This window comes from Gastrolobium bilobum, unplaced genomic scaffold (assembly GCF_033153095.1).
Source record: "Gastrolobium bilobum isolate Gb01-03AN ecotype WA unplaced genomic scaffold, APGP_CSIRO_Gbil_v1 utg647, whole genome shotgun sequence".
NCBI classification, from domain to species: domain Eukaryota; kingdom Viridiplantae; phylum Streptophyta; class Magnoliopsida; order Fabales; family Fabaceae; genus Gastrolobium; species Gastrolobium bilobum.
Genome location: NW_026899122.1, coordinates 15,115 through 34,887, shown reverse-complemented (window position 1 = coordinate 34,887; position 19,773 = coordinate 15,115). Strand labels below are relative to the sequence as shown.

Genomic DNA, 19,773 nt, shown 5'->3' with positions numbered 1-19,773 from the left:
TGCGAAACTAGGACAAGCCCTGGGTTGTCGGAATGATGAAGGAAGAAAGGTGACGATGGATTCTCAACCTCAGAACGAACATGCATTGATGAATTCGTTGCATCGGTGAGTGGAGGAATCGTTTCAGTCGCCATGGGTATGAAGAAGACAAAACCAAACACAGCAAATTGAAGGATAAGAGCAAACGAAACGGAAGATTAACTATCAACTGATACCATATTACAACAGAAGAGTAAAGTATGAGAGAGAGAGAAAAGTAAATTCATTGAAACTGAAAAGAAAGTAAAACGAGACTTGTGTCTGTTACCCACGTATACAGACATATTTATATCTACAAGACATGTGGGTTTCCACTAATTACATAACAATGACCTGTCAAATAATAGTTCAAATAACTATAATATTTAATAGCTTCATAATTGAGATTCGCAAGACACCACTCCGGTGACGGAGCCTCCCCTAAGCCATAACAAGGTATAGTAAAAAATAAAATAAAATCCATGAGCCATGAATTTGAAGTTTTGGTTTTAATGTATAAGTGCTTATCAATTTCACATTATATTGAAGGTACTTTACCTGTTTTAGGAGAGTTTTTTTTTCTCTGAGAACATCATGCTCCCTTCTAAAAATAAAAATAAAATGGAGAGATTGATAGAAAATTATGGAAAAAAAGAAGAATTTAAATGGAATCATTTTTTTTTTTAGAAAAAGAATCACCTAATTATTTATGGTCTTGAAGCACTGAAAATTTTCTCCTGTTTTAGCTAGTACAAGCCAGATTTTTTTTTTATACATGCAAACCGGTATTTTAATATATTAGCATTTTGTTGAAAATAAGATGATCTTATTTAATATATTTTATAATTTATAATATATCAAATCTATTTAGTATTTATTAATACATTATACTATCTTGTTTTCAAGACACAATTATTTTCTTACAGGTTTTACACTCATTATCTTTCTTTTTTCCAAAAAAAATCTCTTAAATTAAAAATTAATAAAAAATGAAAAACACAGAGCTTGAAACATTATAGTCTTCTTCTTCTCCTGACCGACATAAAAAAATCTCAAATTTTGTGTTTTTTGTCTTGGTTCAAAGAAGAAGAAAAGAAGCACATAACGTGTTAAGTTTTATATAATTTTTTTAAAATTTTCTTTGTCTTTTTTAATTTAAGAAATCAAAATATAAGATACTATATTTTTTATTACAAATACGAATCGATGTTTCAAATTTAAGAACAATGAACTATTAGGATTTATTCATTTTTATTAAGTTAATTTCAAATTAATGGAAAAACTTATTATCACAATAATTGAAATTTAAGAACTAATTAAAATAAAATTAAAGTTGAAGGTAGAAAAAATATATATAAAATATAGGATTACTTCATGAGCTTTTTTCTATTTTTGTAAATATTGAAGTGCAACGCAAAAAAAAGGTTAAGAGTTTTAATGTTCACAAGTACGGTAGGGATTAGGGAATGAATTTAATATTATTTTAAAGGGTGTAGAGCGAGATTCCAATGGTAAAATATTTCTATAAATTTCTCAATTACTGACTTAAAAATACACCCTAATTGTTAAATTAAATGATGATATTTCAATTACCGCACAAGAGTTGAATATGTGTTCGATCTTTCTCAGTATTATTTTTTAGAGAGATTTAAAATCTTAATTCTGAATTCACCTCGAATAAAATTACTTCCCATAAAGGATATCTATGATTTATAAAAAGAAAAATACACCCTAACTAGTCGTTAAGGAGATTGATTTGCAAAGTCCTTAGTCCTTACCTTTTCATCAGGTAAGATAGGAAGAGAAAAGGTTAATTATTTGACATGTTTTTTTTTTTTTTTCATGTGAATAATTTAGTGGGTCTTAAATGTGATTAATCAGCAAAAAATAAATAAATAAAGTCAACATGTAAAGAGCTGTAGAGAACCGAAAGCCCAATTATTATTTGGGGGGTTTTCATTGTCCCTGGTTCCCTACTCCCTAGTCCATAAGATTAAGGAAGATAGAAAAAATATGAAAAATAAGAAACTCCTAAACTTGCGTAAAGACTAAAGACAGCGGAAGGCGCGTGTTGTGTGGGCACGACTAAAAGTGAAAGTTTTCAAATAGTAATAATAATAAATATAAATGAGAGAGACTTGAAAAGAAAAGAAAAACGAATGGTGTTGCAGCTGTTGCTTACTCTTTACATCAAAGCTACATGTTAAAGTACAGCAGGGCAAAGAAAGCGAAAAGCATGTATTGTTAGCTAGGACTGGCTCCCTGAACTAACCGACAACTTGAGTTTTTTAAAGCGGTTGGAGTTTTTTTAGGCAAAGACCAAAGCGATGAGAGTATTTCTCAATTCTCAGTACACCTTTTGACTATGATTTTAAAATTTTTATTAATTGCTGGTGGAAAATTCATTGTGAACTTTTTTTAATAATTCCAAAATCTACGATTAGAACATCAAAAGTCCAACTGCCCAAGCTCAGTCCTAGGCTAGCAGATCTGTACATGGGCATGTCCTCCATCGGATGTCTTGGAAATTCCAGCTTTCTATTAAGAATGGTCCTGGAAAGCCCAACGCCTTTTTGCAAAAGACATTTCTATCAATGAGCCAAATGACAAATTATAATAAGTGGGTCAACACCATACAATAAGTGGGTCAACACCTTATGAATCTTTTGCATTTATATAATCCTCACTTGATCTATGACTAGCCAACGTAAAACTTCACACCACTATTCATACTTAAAATATTTCCAACACTTTCAACTTGGACTATTTGATTATATTATGAACAAAAAAATAAAATCAAAAGTTACTACTCAACATAAAAGAATTTGTACGTACTATAAAAAAAAGATATGATCCCAAAATCCCAAGTGCAGTCTCCTTTTCTAACGTCTCATCAATAGAAAAGTAGACACTTTGGTCTTCAAGAGGAAATTTACATCTGATACTAAGAAGATTAAGAATCCATAAGTTCTTCTATTAGATACTCTACGTTTTAATGAGCTTCCCGTCTAGTCTTTCTCAAACTTTGGATGATTGAACATGCAAATTCTCGGTTTGATGATGATTATTTCTTCTAGTATCTCCCTTAAATTTCTAACAACGTTTAGATATATAGTTTACTATCTAATAAATTTTTCTTGCTGACCTAATAAAAAAACATTTTGTCACTTTTACTCGTATCATGGTTTGATACTAAAAACATACTAAAGCACAATATGCAACTTAAATATTTTGCCAAATATATTAGTTTGAGAATGAAACTCCATTTTCATCCTCCTAACTAGGCAACCCAGCCAAACATGCTATATAACCATGCAAATTAAAAGGATCCTATAGGATGGGTACTCCGAGATCTCTATTTCTCAAAACATTTCGTAACTTGCATTTCAGAATAAATAAGAAGACCCTGTAGGATGGAATTGGGATCCCTAATTAGATTCAGCATCTTAAGATTCAGAAATTTGGATTCCAATAGACTCTGTGTTACTCTCAACTCACTATCCCTCTTGTATTTCCAGTCTTGCTTTCTTGCCGGACTTCACTAGATGTACACTACCCTACACAACGAACATATTACAATATGTTACATCAGCTAATGTAAGTAAGATTAATCAAGATTCAAGAATACATAGCCCCAAAAGTTTAGAAATAAAGAAACTTTCCATTCACTGAAGAAAGAAAGCATTTTAAGAACAGATAAAACAGAGCAACCATTCCATAGTAGCTATTGCCAGACTATGAAAGAGAAAGATGGAACAAATAAACAACTTCCTTCCCTGCTCAACTTAGGTTGCTTACATAATTCTAAAGCCCTATATTTCAGAGCCAGTCTCCTTTCAAAGCTTTACTTTACTGTTAAGGTTGAGGTTGAGGTTGAAGAAGCATTAATCAAAGATGAAGATTGAGGAAGGCAATGTCTTCGGCTACTACTTTTAATTGCTGAACCTCCAGGGCAAGACGACAATGGAGGATTGGAGGAAGCCTCGTGCCTGCTGGATTGACTTCTCGTTTTCCTCTTTTCTCCTTCCTGAAACCTTTCTAATGTAACTTGCTGAATCTTTGTGTCATTTATGCCAGGGGGAAGAACACAGTTGCAGAGAAGACCTTTATATTGAGGAGCACAACTTACAATTAGAAATCATAACATGCTTACTAGTTGTTTGTGGGGCTCATAAATCTTGTTTAAAAGGTGCAGCATAGAAACGTCAATCATATAACAAGTACATATTAAATGGGGAAAGAAAATTGTAGCATAATCAAAAACAGCCAATGATTTAAATATGTCAATAGATGCTTGCTGCAGGAACAAACATGCTTCTTTGTGAACCAAACCACTCCCATTAAACGCATGAAACCCCATCTTTGGGGGTATGATGGAAATCCTTGAGCTGTATTAGCACTGGCTCGCCCTTTTTTAAACATGCTTCTTATTTACTATATGAATTTTGAGCTACTAACCATCAACTAAATTAATATAATCACTGCAAGCTTTATAACCAACAAAATTGAAAAAAGAAAAACCATGAGGAAATAATTAGGATCTAGTAAGAGGTATCAGAAGAAAACGTTAATTTGAAACATAACATTCAACAATCATTACCGTAAAATTAAATATTGCGAAGTTGTAAGGGGGCGAACGCAGTGGTAAAACTGTTCTTTTATGACTGAAAGATCATGAGTTCGAATCCAGAAAACAGTTTCTTTGCAATTTATGCGAGGGTAAAGCTGCGTACAAGGATTTCCTCCACCCCACACTCGCTAGTTCGGGTTTAACAGGGAGTGATTTTTAAGTTGTAAAGAAATGCAACAACAAAAATGTAAATTAATGTTTTTCACAGCTGATATTCGTGTTTAAAGTATACTATTTGCAATAAAAATGAAGGAAAGAGCTGTTAAAGTTTATCAAGCATAAGGAAGACAATGAACAAGTGACAAATAATAGGGAACGTTGGACATGGACATTCTATAGGTGACTGGTGAGCAACTGCATTGATAACTCAATATAACAACTATGCTTGATAATTTTATTTTTAGCCAGGAAATAGATTATGATAAAATATCTTTCTTTCTTCTTTTTAACATTTATCATAGTTGCTTGAAAATTTTCTCAAGATATGAGTGAAAAACCAACGCATACAAAGAGGGTGAAAGATAACAAGTTAAATACGAATGAGAAAATAGTTTGATGTATTTCTTACCAAGTCGAGCAAGTCGATTAACCCAACGAGGGATTGACTTTCCGGTTAATTTGAGACAAACATCATTACAGAAGTGGTTGCAATTTTTGGAGATGAGATGATAGGTGTTCCCACAGTACTCTTGAGCTATTTTCTCCATAAATGCCCGAACATCTTTAGGGCCCAGATCTGTTGTTCCAATGAAAATTGATTTTCTGAAAGTGAACCCTGGACAGTGTCTAGGTTGCACTTCGAAAATCCCCGTCGTGTCATGTTCATGCGCTCCAAAACCATATTCAATACCATGAACTACAAACAAAAATAAAATATAAAATAAAATAAATACATGAAAGACTATTTAATTATCAGCAGGCAAAGGGAACTTTGAGTTAAATAAGTGATTGATTACCTTGAACCCCTGAATGGTAGACTCCAAGGCCAAGCCAATATGCATACCCATTAATCGGGGTGAGATCATAGACGTTTAGGTGAACCGGAACGGTGCCAGATTTCTTCTTCCTTGGCACTGCTACCAGTTTACGCAGCATTATGATATTGATTTGTTCGTGCTTATGTGAAAATTTAGAGGAAACCCAAGGGCAGATTGGGAAGGTGAAATTATTATAGATTGTTCAACTTCCTTGAGAATATGGGGTACCTACCTACCTTTTCACTTTGGATGAAAATGAAACAAACAAAGAAAATTAAAATAAGAAGAAGAAGAAGAATCTTGTGTGGCTGTGGGTGCAGCTCTGGCAAGTGGCAACTACCGGCGGCCGAAAGCGCTTTGCTTTATCTATCTTTGTTGCTTTTATTTATTTATTATCGTAATTATAACTATCCTCCAATTCTTGTTGGCTTCGTGTATAATGCCTTTTTATTCATGTAAAAAGTGTTTTTTTATTTTAAGAGAGATATATACACACAGAAAATTCGAATTTTAAATTAAAAAAAATTACTCACTTTCTCTTTTCTCATTTCTGTTTTTCTGTGTCTATCTCTCTCCTAAAATGATATAACTTATGTCATTTAAAATGACAAACACTAAACCCTTTTATTTAATTATATAAGGTAGGATATTGTAACAACTAAGTAGTGTTATTATCAATGTTACTACTAATCAATTCCATCGTTAGATCGATTATGTTGATCCAATGATTATATTTATTTTCATCTTTATATGGTTATGATTTCACATTAAATATGAGGAATCATAACCATACAAAAGTAAAAATAAATATAAAGTATTAAATATGAAAAATCATAATACAAGGATAAAAATAAATATAACCGTTGGATCAAATAATTGATCTAACGATAGAATTAATTGGTAGTAACATTACTGAGGTGTTACAAACTCCTAATTATATTTACTTCTTATACTTCGACTATTTTAACTATTGTTTTTTTATTATTTAAAAGTTAAAACTATCAGGGCATTTAACGTAGCAAAAGCATAAAATAATGAGATTCATCGCTATTAAATTCTCTGTGTCCGTTTTTAAATTTTTTTTAGGGATTGTCTTTTCTCATGTTGCATAGGAAAAAAACTATCTCCTACACACACATAGAGAAGAGAGAGGAGAGAGAATAAGGAAGAGAAAAAAAATTAAAATGGGTCCCACGTTTACTTTGTGTCTTATGCATAAGATAACAATCTTATGTAACATAAGATTATTATTTCCCTTTTTTTATGATGATTCTCAGTGAGTGTTGCCTAATTTGTCTAATCAATCGCTCGCTTGAGTAAAACATTAATGCTAAAACTACGCTCAAATAAAGGTGGGGAAATGCTCTAAAATCTGCGAATATGAAATTGGATGTGGGCTTTAAATATTGAAAACTGCGATTTGGTCCTTCCGAGGTTGTACGAAAGAGATTGGGCTAGGACTTTAAATATTGGAAAGGACGAGTGCGAATGCAAAGAAGTGTTTGTTTCCGTCTAGGGATTATAAAAAGAGAATAATAAACATTTCCAGGAATTCATAGGTAACAGATATCACTTTGATTATACACAATTTTCAAAAATCAGTTGTTCAACTAAAAGGGAACAGTAGTTCAATTTTGCACAGGTTTCTGACTTCGATTTTTCCTACAGTCAAAGGCGCATGCTCCGTGAGCGGCTGAGACGCTGAGGGCAAGGATGCAGCAGGCAGGAGGCATGCACATTGCAGCAACAGCGTGAAGATAACGAAATAGGTTATATTTTCGAAAGTTTATCATAGGATGGGAACCTAATTTAATATGCGGTTACTTTTGTCATTTAACATGACACAACAAATTTTTTTAGACATACAATATTTTGTGAGGCTCACATTTTTTTGTAGAAAAAAAATAAAAGAAATTACGGCATGCAAAACGAATCTTTATAACATTACAGAATCATTTTTTCTATAATATAACTCTTATAAAACTCATTTAATATTTGTACCTGTTTTTTTAATATATTTTTTTCTATTAACTTTTTGATTATTCCTGTTTTTTATAAAGATAATCTATATTCTATAATCAATCGAATTTATATATACTTATACTTAGTAAAATTGAATAATTATACTAAGTATAATAAAAAAAATATTAAGAAAAGAATCAAGAGTATAAATATAATGAAATAATCAATAATATAAGGAATGTATAATGAAATAAATGGATTAATTTCGTTTTTTATTTATGCAAGAAGCATGAGTATGATAGTACACTCTTTTTTTATTCTTAGTACTCTTAGAGTATTATCGTCTTACTATTCTTCTGTGTGTTCTAATTTGCTGTCATCGTCTTTCTTCCTTCTCTGAACCTAAGTCTCTAATCTTCTCACATCCCTATCATTTTTATATTCTTAAGTTGTGTTGGCTTTGTTTGGTTCAAATATCTTATCCACTTGGTAATGAGTGGTTCTGATTATTTTTTGATGTTGGTGCAAATTTGTAGAATATTTTGTTTTTATTTCTCATTTTGTAACCTTTTATTTAAGCTAATGGAAGCTACATAGTTGGTGCATTAATATTACATGTTCATTTAAATAGGCTGAAAATGAGCCAACCCGCAGGCCAATTTTCGAGCCAAACCACGAGTCATATTTTTGAACCAACCTGCGAGCTAACCCTAACCCGACTCGGGTCGGGTTGGGTTGAATTTTCTGACTTGTTTTTTTTTTTCCGAGCCAACCCTATCCCGACTCATTTTTTTCGGATTGCATGCAGGTTGGACTGAGTTGAGCCGGGTTGACCTGTTTTGCCAACCCTATATATTATCTGGAGTATATAATATATTTTGTAAGAGTTAGTAAATAAAAAATTTGTAAACATAAACCTTCCCAAAAATAATATATAAAAATTGTTGTAATCATACAATAAAAAAACAATACTATATCAAATTTAATCAGTTACATAAAAATTATATGTAATTTTATAATAGTACAATCTTAATTTGTTTTTTTAAATTAAGATGTCGTTATCTTTTTTTTTTAATTATTTTTCTTCAAATTTTTTTTTTAAATATTAAATTATTATTTATCATATTAGAGTTTTGATTTTTTTATAAATTAGTCTCCAAAACACCAAAAGTATACAATTATTACTAAAATCAACTTTATATATATATATATATGGGTTTTGCATCTATCTTTTAACATGACCACAATAACTTTTTTACACACACAACATTTTGTGGGACCCACAATTTTTGAAACCAAAAAAAAAAAAAACTCCGACACGCAAAACGAATCTCTATAACATAACACAATCACTTTTTCTACAACATAACTCTTATAAATCCCTATATATAGATGTGTGCGAATTTTGTGCCAAGTATTTAAGATTACCATCAGACTCCCTAATTTTTCAAATACAAAATTAAATATTTATTGAAAATAATTCATTTGCTTTGCAAAATAGTAATTCAATTATGTCTTTATTTAAAGTATATTAATATGTGAAATTAATTTTGGATAAACTATAAAAAGGAGGTGGCGCAGTCAGACTCATGTCGTAGTTGAATACTTTCATTCTGAAATTTCAACTCTTTAAAATCAGTAGAAAAGCAATGTCATCCTATATAAAGTTTATTCACCGATTAAGCACAATTATCATCAAGATTTATTTATTCATTTACTTATTTTTTGACTTTAGATGGTCGAAAATGCCCAAAGAAATCGGGAAAAAAAAAGTATAATGTAAAATTTAAACACACGTACTTATGTTCAACTTCTTTTCAATCGGTTTGTGTTGTATGCACAGATTTAACCAAGTGGTGAATTGCTAAATTTAATGATTGCCGCATGTTACAATGATGTGTGATGATGAAGTTTGAAACAATGGTTGAATTATTAAATAGTGGTTGTAGGGGTTTGGAGCCCTCGTCCTAGATAAACTTTTGGGGAAGTATAATAGGAAAAATGTTTGTCTTTTTAAATGACATAATTTGTGTCATTTTATTCTCATAAATAGGTGAGATTCAAATCTTTTTTTTTTCCACTCTCTCTCTCCAATGATTTATCTATTTCTCTCACTTAAAATGACATAACTTTACATCCTTTAAAATGACACACATTTTTTTCAAATATAATTTATAGAAAATAAGTAGATTACATTAATAAAGAAATAAGTCATACATCATTATTTCTAATATAAAATAATTACTTATTACATAATTTATAAAATCTTTTAATAAAGTTATGATATATTAAATATCTATTAATTTAATATATAGAAATTATGTAAAATATCTATGCAAGAATTTTTTTTAGGAACAATCATCTTATCTTAAAAAGCATCCATTGTAATTTATCAGTAAGCTTCATTATTACGGTTTCTGGAATTATTCCGTACTCAAAATGGGGCTCAGTCGCTCTGTAAAAAATATTGGTTGAATTATACTACATGCCATGTGTGGTACACTTTAAAAAAGAAACGACTCGTCGCGTATTAAGATTTCATATGATTTGTTGATGTTAAATTTTTATGTTTATTTTCTTTATTTTCTTTTTTATAATCGATCATAATTATTTTTTTGAGATGAATTAGATCTCATGTTTCTATGAATTTGACTCTTTGAGTCACCAATAAAATTACTCCGAAGTTTGGAGCCTTAATTTGAAATTATGCTATTTCTTATCCTTCTCTGACGTGACATTTGATGAGATTCAAACCGTGATTCTTGTTCTCACTTTGCTTAATCCACATACAATCAATTGAGCTATCTCATTTGGGTTTTTTTGTTTTCATTAATAATAATTTGATTAATCTATTTAATGCATGTGAAGAGAAAAATAAATACAAAAATTTCACATGACTGAAAATTGAGAGGATCTCTCCCTTCAAAAATACATCATTAACGTAACGATATATGATTAAAAAAATAAAAGTAAGGAATTCAACAACCGTTTAAAAAAAAATTGTTGATAAGTTTTACAACATACCTACACACCTTTAAAAGTAATATAAATTTGATAGAGAAAAAAAAAAGGTAAGAGAAAATATATACCTACAAGTAAACCAAACCCCCCACCAAAAAATAAATAAATAACATTGACTCCAATAATTAAAGAAGAATAAACCAACTTACATTAGTGTATTTGAAGAGCAATTATCAAGTTAGTTATAAGTTGTGGGTAGTTAAAAATTAGTCAACTAGAACCGCTAAGTGTAGCTTAACCAGCAAAGTTGAGAGTTTAGGGTTGCTTAGTCTAGGTTTGATCTTTGGTCCAAACAATTCTAAATTTTTTTGGGGACGAGAGGAAAAAAAGTTTTCCCTCAATAGCAGATTAGACTCATTTTTCTTCAGACAACATAACTTAATGCACTAGTTATTTTAATGAGAAGGTAATTTTTGAAGTCGTACTCCGAAACTAAGATAGCAAAAAGAAATTGAATATAAATATCTCCAAGTTTTTAAAATAAAATAAAATTAGTGAGCTAGCAATGAAAGGGATTAGGAGGGGTAGTAGCCCCAAATTCATCAAACCTTTTTGTCTTAACCTACATTCATGCTTAAAAAAAAAAAAAGTATGTCCTTATTATTTCTCATGTATCAAAAAAAGTTTATCCAGGATGCGGGCACTCCGATCAATAATTCGATTTACAAACTTGACTTAAGCTTATTTATAAATAAGTTATATTAATTTTTCAAAAGTCTATTTGATTAAAAAAACTTAGATTTTAGGTTATTTAAATAAGTTTTAAACCTGGTGGACTTATTTAATTAAGTAAATATCAATAATATAATAATATTATTGTATTAAATTTTTATATGATATTTCGAATAATATACTTATTATTCTGGTTTAAATTCGTTAACCTGTTTAAAAGTATGTTTGTTTGTCTCTTTAAAATTTTTATTCAAAATAAGTTTGAAAATAAACTTTTGTGTTAAGTCAGTTTTTAAAAAACAATTAAGCTTAACAAAAAGACCATGTTAAGTGAACAGATTAAACTCTTAAATTAAATTCATATAAGACAAAAAGTAACCTAAACTAACTCAATTTTATCCTTTCAGTAATCCTCATCATTCAGAACAAAAATAAGACTCCGTAAGTGTACTAAAAAATAAAAATAAAATAAGACTCCATAATTCTCCAAAAATAAAATAAAATAATAAGACTCCGTAATTCTCCAAAAATAAAATAAAATAATAAGAGTCCGTTCCCTCGCAGCTTCTTTTAACTTTAATAATCGTTTGGTACTTTCAAAAAAAATAATCGTTTGGTACCAATAGGAATGGATGCTTTCTTTCTTTTCCATCACGTTATCTTTTCTTTTTGGAGAAAAGAAGTTAGAAGCTTTTTCCCAGAATAACTATGTGGAGTCGTGGTTGGTGGAAAATGATGTTTTCGCTTAGGAAAAGATGTTTATTCTTTTAAATGATATTATTTATGGGAAATATTAGTCTTCACATGAGGTAGTTTATCTTATTTTCTCTCACTTCGATTTTCGCACCTCACTTTTTTTTTTTTCTTGCAATGGTGGGACTCACCTAGTTTCTCTCTACAACATAAGATACCTATCTTATGTAAAAAGAGAATAATAAAACTCATTATTTATATCTTTTTATTTTCATAAAAAGTGGGACTCGTATTTTTTTTTTTGTCAACTATCTCTCTTCCTTTATCTATCTCTTTCTCTTTTTAAAAATGACATAACTTTACATCCTCTAAAATGACATACATTTTTTCCTTTTACATATCCAAAATAGTATTATATTTTGGGCTTTGCATTTCTCATTTAACATGAGTTTAAAAAAATTTCTACACATACATAATTCAAATGGGTCCCACTATAAACAAAATAAATAAATATATTACACACAAAATGATCTCTCACTGACATTACAAAACAACTCTCCTATTAATAGAGAAAGTGTTTTCTCTTATATTATATGTTATATGTTTCTCTTAACACACACAAATATGAGACCCGTTAAAAAGAAGAGAAAAAAAAATTCTTCCTTTTATTATATATACACAAGATAAAGTTATTTCATGGAATATAAAAGATATATTTCTCATATATTATATAGTTTTTGGGGAAATATTTATTTACAAACTTTTTTTACTAATAACATTAAGTGTGACCAGTCATACACTCTTAATTAAAGTATGACTGATCATACTTAATATAATTTATAAGAGTCTGTAAATAAAAAATTTATAAATATAATATTTCTTATAGTTTTCACTTTTGAACCCAGCAACAAGAAGAAAATCTTATCATGCGTGTCATTGTTTAGCTCATGAGTCATGATTCCCCCATGACAGTTGTGCTCTCTTCAAAACATGAAAAGCCTCTTCGCATTTTAAGTAGTGTTGGCTGTTGGGCCAAGCGTAACAGCCAACTTTATGGACTTCTAATTAGGACCAATGCAGAGTTTTAACTTTTAAGATTCGGTTTCGGAACGATGACAACAAATGTACAGGAAAAAAAATCTTAAAAATAAAATAAAAAATGAATTCAATCAATTAATAGTAAATATATAGTTACTTATTCATTTAAAAAATATTTTAAACAAATATTTAAATATATCATGATAGAGGCAATATCATTTTATACTAGTGCAAGTTGCACTTTTAATCTTAATCATTTATCATGTTTATATCATAGGACTTTAATTATTGGATACAAACAAATTAATGTTAATGAGACAAGATATATAATGTCAATTAGCCAAGTCATTAGTCAAGGGATGGTGAAAATCTTAATATTAGTTTTTTTTTTGATCAATTAAACTTTTAATTTTATACATAATATTTATTTAATTCAGTTACTACACCAAAAAAATTTGAATCATATCCCATATGCAAAATTAATTACTTGTTCTAACTTAATTAGTTATATCGAGTTTGAGTCATGAGTAAGCACACAACTATATTAAAAACTTGGTAAAGGAAAACTTTGTCACACTGACAATTTTACCCAATTTGAACTGGATTAGTTGAGTAATTGATAAATCAATCACTAAATTCAAAAAATTTAATTTGTTAGTTATAGTGCATAATCTTGATAACACATTATTTACTCATCCTACTTTATTATCATATTGTAAGGTGGCACTAGTTTATTTTTTAACTAAGTATGTTAAATTAAACTTTGATCCTCATAAGTAACCTTTATTTTCAATTTGGTTCTTATGTGAAAAAAATTTCAAATTGGTCCTTGTACATGATATTGTTTGCTCGGTTTGACGAGAAACTCTAATACTCTATCAATTTGATTGTATGAAGCAAAAGATAAAAAACACAGAAACAATAAGTTAAACGGAATATATATGCTAATGCTTCACGCGTTTAAATAGGCTACTATTGGGTTGATAATTATAGATGATGAGCCTCTCTCCCTTGGTTTGAAAATAAGCCTGTGTTGGAACTAAATTGGGTTTGCAAAGCCCACCCAACAGCGTCTTCATGTGTCACTGAAACATTTTCCCACTTTTTTTTTTTTTTGTTGTTGTTGTTGCAAGGGTGGCTTGTTTTGGTTTCGGTGCATTTATGGTCTTGGAATATGGGTGTTCGAACCTTATGACTAACTAGAAGGGTACAATCCATAAATCTCACATGGGGTGTGGAGGGTTTTTATCTTTTTGTTTCGAGGGAAATAATCTCTCATCATGTCACGTATCTCCGATTAATGTAGCTTGATATGCTTCAATTTTAAGTTTATAATATTAAGTGAAAGGTTATACTTATGGAGTTAGCCCAACCCTACTCCACTATTGCCAATAGGCACCACGGAGGAAGAAGTACTAAGTTTAGGAATCAACAACACAAAAACTTTGTAAAAAAATTATCTAGACTTTTTCTTATGAGATCAAAACTACCAAGAATGGTCAATTGTTACTGGTCAACTACTCCAGTGTGTACTACTGCATCTCTGTGCATCAAGACATTAATTTCTCTCCATCTTCACATCCATTTCAACGTTGTTCTTCCTTTTCGCCAGCGAAGGATTTTTCATTATCTTTGATTTTTTTGAGGTGCTGTGTTTCTTAACCAATGTAATCACAACAAGTGTAAAAGTAATGAGAACTGCAGTCTAACGGTGAACCAAATAACCAAACAGTGCTTTTATGTTTCTTCTTTGTGGGGGAAGATGAGGGAAACGAAAAAAATTATTGTAGTCAAGGAAGAAGGACACGCTACAAACGTTAGGATTTGTTTGGAAGTCACTTTTAGGAGCGAAAGAAAAGAAATAAGAGGGTTTTATTTATACCTTCTCTTGTTTATAAGTTTAAAAAAATGGGAAAAAGGTGTAGATTTTTGTAAGATTCTCCAAAACTCTTCTCACTCATAAAATTAAAGTTCTCGAGGGCAAAATATTAGAAATTAATTATCTAACCTTAGCATTAAAATGTTAAAGCTATATAAGTGTTAATCATTTTTAAAATATGACCCCACTAGAAAATTTCCAAATACCAACATAATTTATCGACGGAAAATATTTTGTCGAAAATAGTGACAGAATTTTTGACGAAAATCATATTCTGAAAAAAAATTACATCAAAATTAAAGACGAAAAAAGATTTGGTCATAACCACTGACAGAAACTCAATGAAAAAAAAAATTTCGTTGAAATTCTTGACAGAATTTAAATTTCGTCGAAAGTTTCGACCGAAATATTTCGGTCGAAATTTTCAATGGAAAACATTTTCGCTAAAAATTTCAATGGAATTCCTTTTTCCGTCGAAAATATTTAAGAAATTATTTTCGACAAAAATAAATTTCGTAAAATAATTTGACGAAATTTTTTTTGTTGAAAATTTCAATTGGAATCTTTTTTTTTTTATTGAAAAAACATGTTATCAATCCGCGTGAAACTTTTAGATGAAATTTGTTTTCTATCAAAAATTCCTATGGGACTGTGCAGTTGAAAAAATTTTATAGATTTTTTTTTCCTTCAATTTTTTTAAAAAAATACATGTTATCAATACACGTGAAAATTTTCAACTAAAATCATTATATAAATATTTTGTTAATACTTTGTTTCTATATTAATATTTTTTAAAATGGTAAATATATCTCTTTAACGTTCAATTTTTGTCCCTCACCATATTTTAACTCTCAAAGAAGGGAAGCTTTCCTTCCTTCTCCTCCCTCATTTTTTGATATCCTTCCTTTCATTCCCCTTCAAACTCTCAAACAAAGGGAAGGGAAAAAAAAATGGAAGGTATTATCTTCCCTTGTTTGTGAGTTAAAAAAATGACAAGGAAGAAGAATGAGAGGTTAATGTGATTTTAAAAATTAATATAATTTTTATTTTTACAAATAAATTTAAATTTAAAAGAAATTATTTATTTACTTTTCCCCTTACTAAAAAAGATAATATTTTTGATGAAATTTCTACATTCAAACGACGAAAAATACGTTTTCAACGAAATTTTTTCGTCGAAAGGCGACAAAAATTGTTATCCGACGAAATTTTGAAAGAAATAATTTTGTGTCAAAAGTTTTGACAAAAATGTTTTCTTAAATATTTGTGGCAGAAAATATTCCATCGAAAGTTTCGATGAAAAAAATAATTCCTTCAAAATTTCTAACGAAGTTATTTTCTTTTAAAAAATTTTATGTAAATGCTTTAGGTTGAATTTTTTTGATGGAAATTGTTCCATCGACAGGTTTGATGGAAATATTTTTCGTTAAAAATTTTGACGGAAATATTTTTCATTGAAAAATTCGACAAAAATATTTTCGTCGAAACTTTCGAAGGAATTTAGATTCTTGACAGATTTCTTTCTTTCAAAATTTTAAACAAAAATGTGTTCCGTCGATTTTGATGAAAATATTTTTCGTTGAAAAATTTGACGGAAAAGTTTCAACGAAATTTGGATTCTATCAAGAGTTTTGAAGGAATTTTTTTTTTGTTAAAAATTACTGTAAGTAATTATGAGCAAATCTTGTTCCGTCTCTAATTTCGTCTTTAGTTTCGATGATAAATTTTTTGTCTCTATAAATTACGTCACTATTTTAGACAGACGATTTTCTGTAGACAAATTCTGTTGGTATTTAGGACTTTTCTAGTAGTGTCACATTTAAAAAATGATTCACACTTATGTAGTTTTCACATTTTAAAGCTGATGATAGATAAGTAATTTTTAATATTTTTCCCCCTCAAACTTCCAAATTGGAGAATCTTTAATTTTAAAAACAAGAAAGGTTTTGAAAGATTTTCTGAAAATCCTCAATTCTTTCCTATGACATTTTTAAACTCACAAGTCACAATTAAAGGAAGAGATTAATAAAAGAAACTCGGCTATAAGTAGTGCGTATTAACAAATTATCACGATTGTAGAGTGGGTGCACAATTTTCGCCTAGCGACCAGTTTAACAATTTTTTTTTAATAAAGACTAAATTAGAGATGAGTGTTACACATATGATTAGGTGTTTAATTTATTACCAAATAATCCCCTTTTCATGTACCGTTTTGCAACTATTATAGAAATATAATAAAAAAAATATAAATGTATTCTTTATTTTGGATTAAATTGGTTGTTTACATATTAAAAAAAATAGTTGTTTACATGGTATTAAAGATTAGGTGGTCATAAATTCCATACTCATCGCCCATATTCAATTAAATGAATAATTAAATATTATGGAATTTTTTAATACCAAAAAATAGTGTTGATACATTATTCACCCTTTAAAATCAATAAACTCTTATGTGAGTGAATGTGTTGGACTATTATTGTATAAAAGGACCTGTTAGAAAAATTTAATATAAAATTATTAATGAGACATTCACTTGTTAACTTAAAGCTTAACCTAATAGGACATGATTCATTATTTACCCTTTAAGCCCAATAAACACTTGTGTGAAGTTATGTGTTAGAAAAATATAATATAAAATTATTAATATAACATTTAACCTAATTAGAATTTCACCAGTGAAACTAGGCTTAAGAAATGGATGACTTCTCCTTGATATTTCCATCTCTATTTAGCTGGTGAATAATGATTATGCAGGGGCTAGAATGCCCCTAGTATTTGGTCTACCTGTTGTAATCTATCTTTCTTTGGACCCCCCAAAATGTAACACACACACCCCCAACCCAAAAATAAAATAAAAATTCATCATCTGCATGAAGTATACATCTATTATAGTTTTGGTCATGTATGCGAAGAACTCCAACTCAACCGCTTGGACTTTGAATTTGTTTTGATTCTTTCTCTAATTGTCACAAGCAAACTCACATGTACTGTCTGTGATGTATGTCGCTTTAGTGTGTTTGGGTGAACGTTGACAAACTTGATTTGAATGATCTAAACTTCACAAAATTAACTTTTGTTAAAAATGTGTTAAAGTGAAGTAATTCATGTTTGGATATCTTTATCTGAAAAGTAATTTTTAGCGTAAGTAATGTTGTTTGGATAATTTTGATCAAATCATTTTAGATAGTCAATTGCCAAAATAGGTTAAAAGCACATATTCCTTTATCCGAATTTCTTTTCTATTTTATTTTATTATTTTGAAGGAAAAAAATTTAAAAATGAAATAAATAGTGTTACAGGAAATTTAGTAGTTTTTTTTTTTAAATTATTAAATTAAAAAAATATGGATACTATTTTTAATTGTGAAATAAAATGCATAGTGGGTAAAAAAAATGATATCAGGCAGAGATATGAGCAGTCGTGGAGGAGTGATGCAAAAGCTAGAAAAAGGGGTAAAGGGAGTCATTGATCATTGGGATGGTTTTATTTTGCTATAAAATAACGGCATATAAACGCAGAAGCCAATCCTCCATTGCAATTTTTGGGCTGGTTCTGCAGCCGAAGCCATGTAGTAGGCTCATCATCGCCCGTTTCAAAGAAACAAGGCACAACCAAATAGTGGTAGCTCAGTTGGCGCATGGGAGCTGAGCAGGTGGGAGTGAGGGCATGTGTTCGAACCTCCCCAGTACCATATTTGGGAAGAGTTTAAAGTCTTAATCCTGGACCCGCCCCGAATCGGACTAGTCACGAAGCGATGAACCGATGGAATATTTTCAAAAAAAGAAACAGGCCCAAAAATGAGAGAGAGCTTTCATCCTTTTTACTCTTTTTAGTAGTTTTTTTTTTGGATAAATTATATATATTCTTCACGAGAACGAGAGGTAATCATGTTCAGACGAATCCAGAATTAAGACTTTAAGGGTCTGTTTGGAGTACCTGATAAAGAAGATAAGATATGATAAGTTATTATATCCTACTTTTATCTCTTGTTTGGTGGGTCAATAAGATATGATTAACTTTTATCTCATTTTATCCTATCCAATACATGATTTCTTATCCTACGGGGAGAGCTGGGTTAGGATTCAACATGATAGGATACCAATATTGGATACCCAATATATTCCCAGGCTACCCAATATATTCCCAGGCTATCCAATATATTTGTATTTATTGCATTATATTTTGTTTTTTCTTTCTCCTTTTTCCTTCTACATAATTTTATCATATTGCTAATCGGGTGCTCATCAAACACAGGACATGATATGGGCTCATCAACCCCATATCATATCCTACACTTATCCTATCCTGTTCACCAAACGAGCCCTAAACTTCTCTCAAATATAGTAATGGGGAGAATGAAATATATGTTCTCACCTTCACCTATAGCTCTTATGCACCAACTGAACTATCATCATTTAGTTTTTTTTAGGCTTTATATGTTAGAAATATTAAGAGTCAATTATAATATTAAAAGAATTTTATTATAATTATAATATTAAGACTCTTGATATTACCCATTAAACGTTATATGACCCAATTAAGTACTGATGCATTTAATCTCAATCAATGATTTGGTATATGATGGATGTACCAGATTATAAGTTATGAAATATATATATTAGGGATGGTCTTCTCTCCCCTTCAACCCTAATGTGATTCTCTCCATAAGAATAAATATCAAAGTAAAGAAGGCTTAGAGAGAGCCCAACACAATTGCTCACAAGATGATGAATGCGGTTAATCCTTCGTCATTGTTTCCGGGTATGTCTTTATCTCTTATGTGTTTATGAAAATCATGTATTCCCAACATCAGTTATCATATTCTTATTTTATGATTTATAAATATGATATATTATGCAAACTAACATTATATATTCAATGTT

General features: G+C 29.8%; 1 protein-coding gene across 2 annotated transcripts; it reads right to left on the bottom strand.

Moving 5' to 3' along the window:
* Positions 1 to 3,580: 3,580 nt before the first annotated feature.
* Positions 3,581 to 6,004, bottom strand: LOC133287396 (deSI-like protein At4g17486). 2 transcript variants are annotated; one of them, XM_061484996.1, is made up of 4 exons: positions 5,605 to 6,004; positions 5,217 to 5,504; positions 3,978 to 4,122; positions 3,581 to 3,947 (listed from the first exon to the last, which is right to left on the bottom strand). In XM_061484996.1, the coding sequence occupies exons 1-4, from the start codon at positions 5,741 to 5,743 to the stop codon at positions 3,863 to 3,865; spliced, it is 657 nt and encodes a 218-aa protein (XP_061340980.1). In that variant the 5' UTR covers positions 5,744 to 6,004; the 3' UTR covers positions 3,581 to 3,862. The 2 variants fall into 2 exon arrangements, with proteins under 2 accessions (XP_061340980.1, XP_061340979.1); XM_061484995.1 differs by having other exon boundaries at positions 3,581 to 4,122.
* Positions 6,005 to 19,773: the final 13,769 nt, after the last annotated feature.

Coding starts and splice junctions, on each gene's coding strand:
- LOC133287396 (XM_061484995.1), bottom strand. CDS start 5,743: ATGCTGCGTAAACTGGTAGCAGTGCCAAGGAAGAAGAAATCTGGCACC. Junction 5,505..5,604: donor CTACCATTCAGGGGTTCAAG/GTAATCAATCAC, acceptor TTTTGTTTGTAG/TTCATGGTATTGAATATGGT. Junction 4,123..5,216: donor TAATCGACTTGCTCGACTTG/GTAAGAAATACA, acceptor CTCAATATAAAG/GTCTTCTCTGCAACTGTGTT.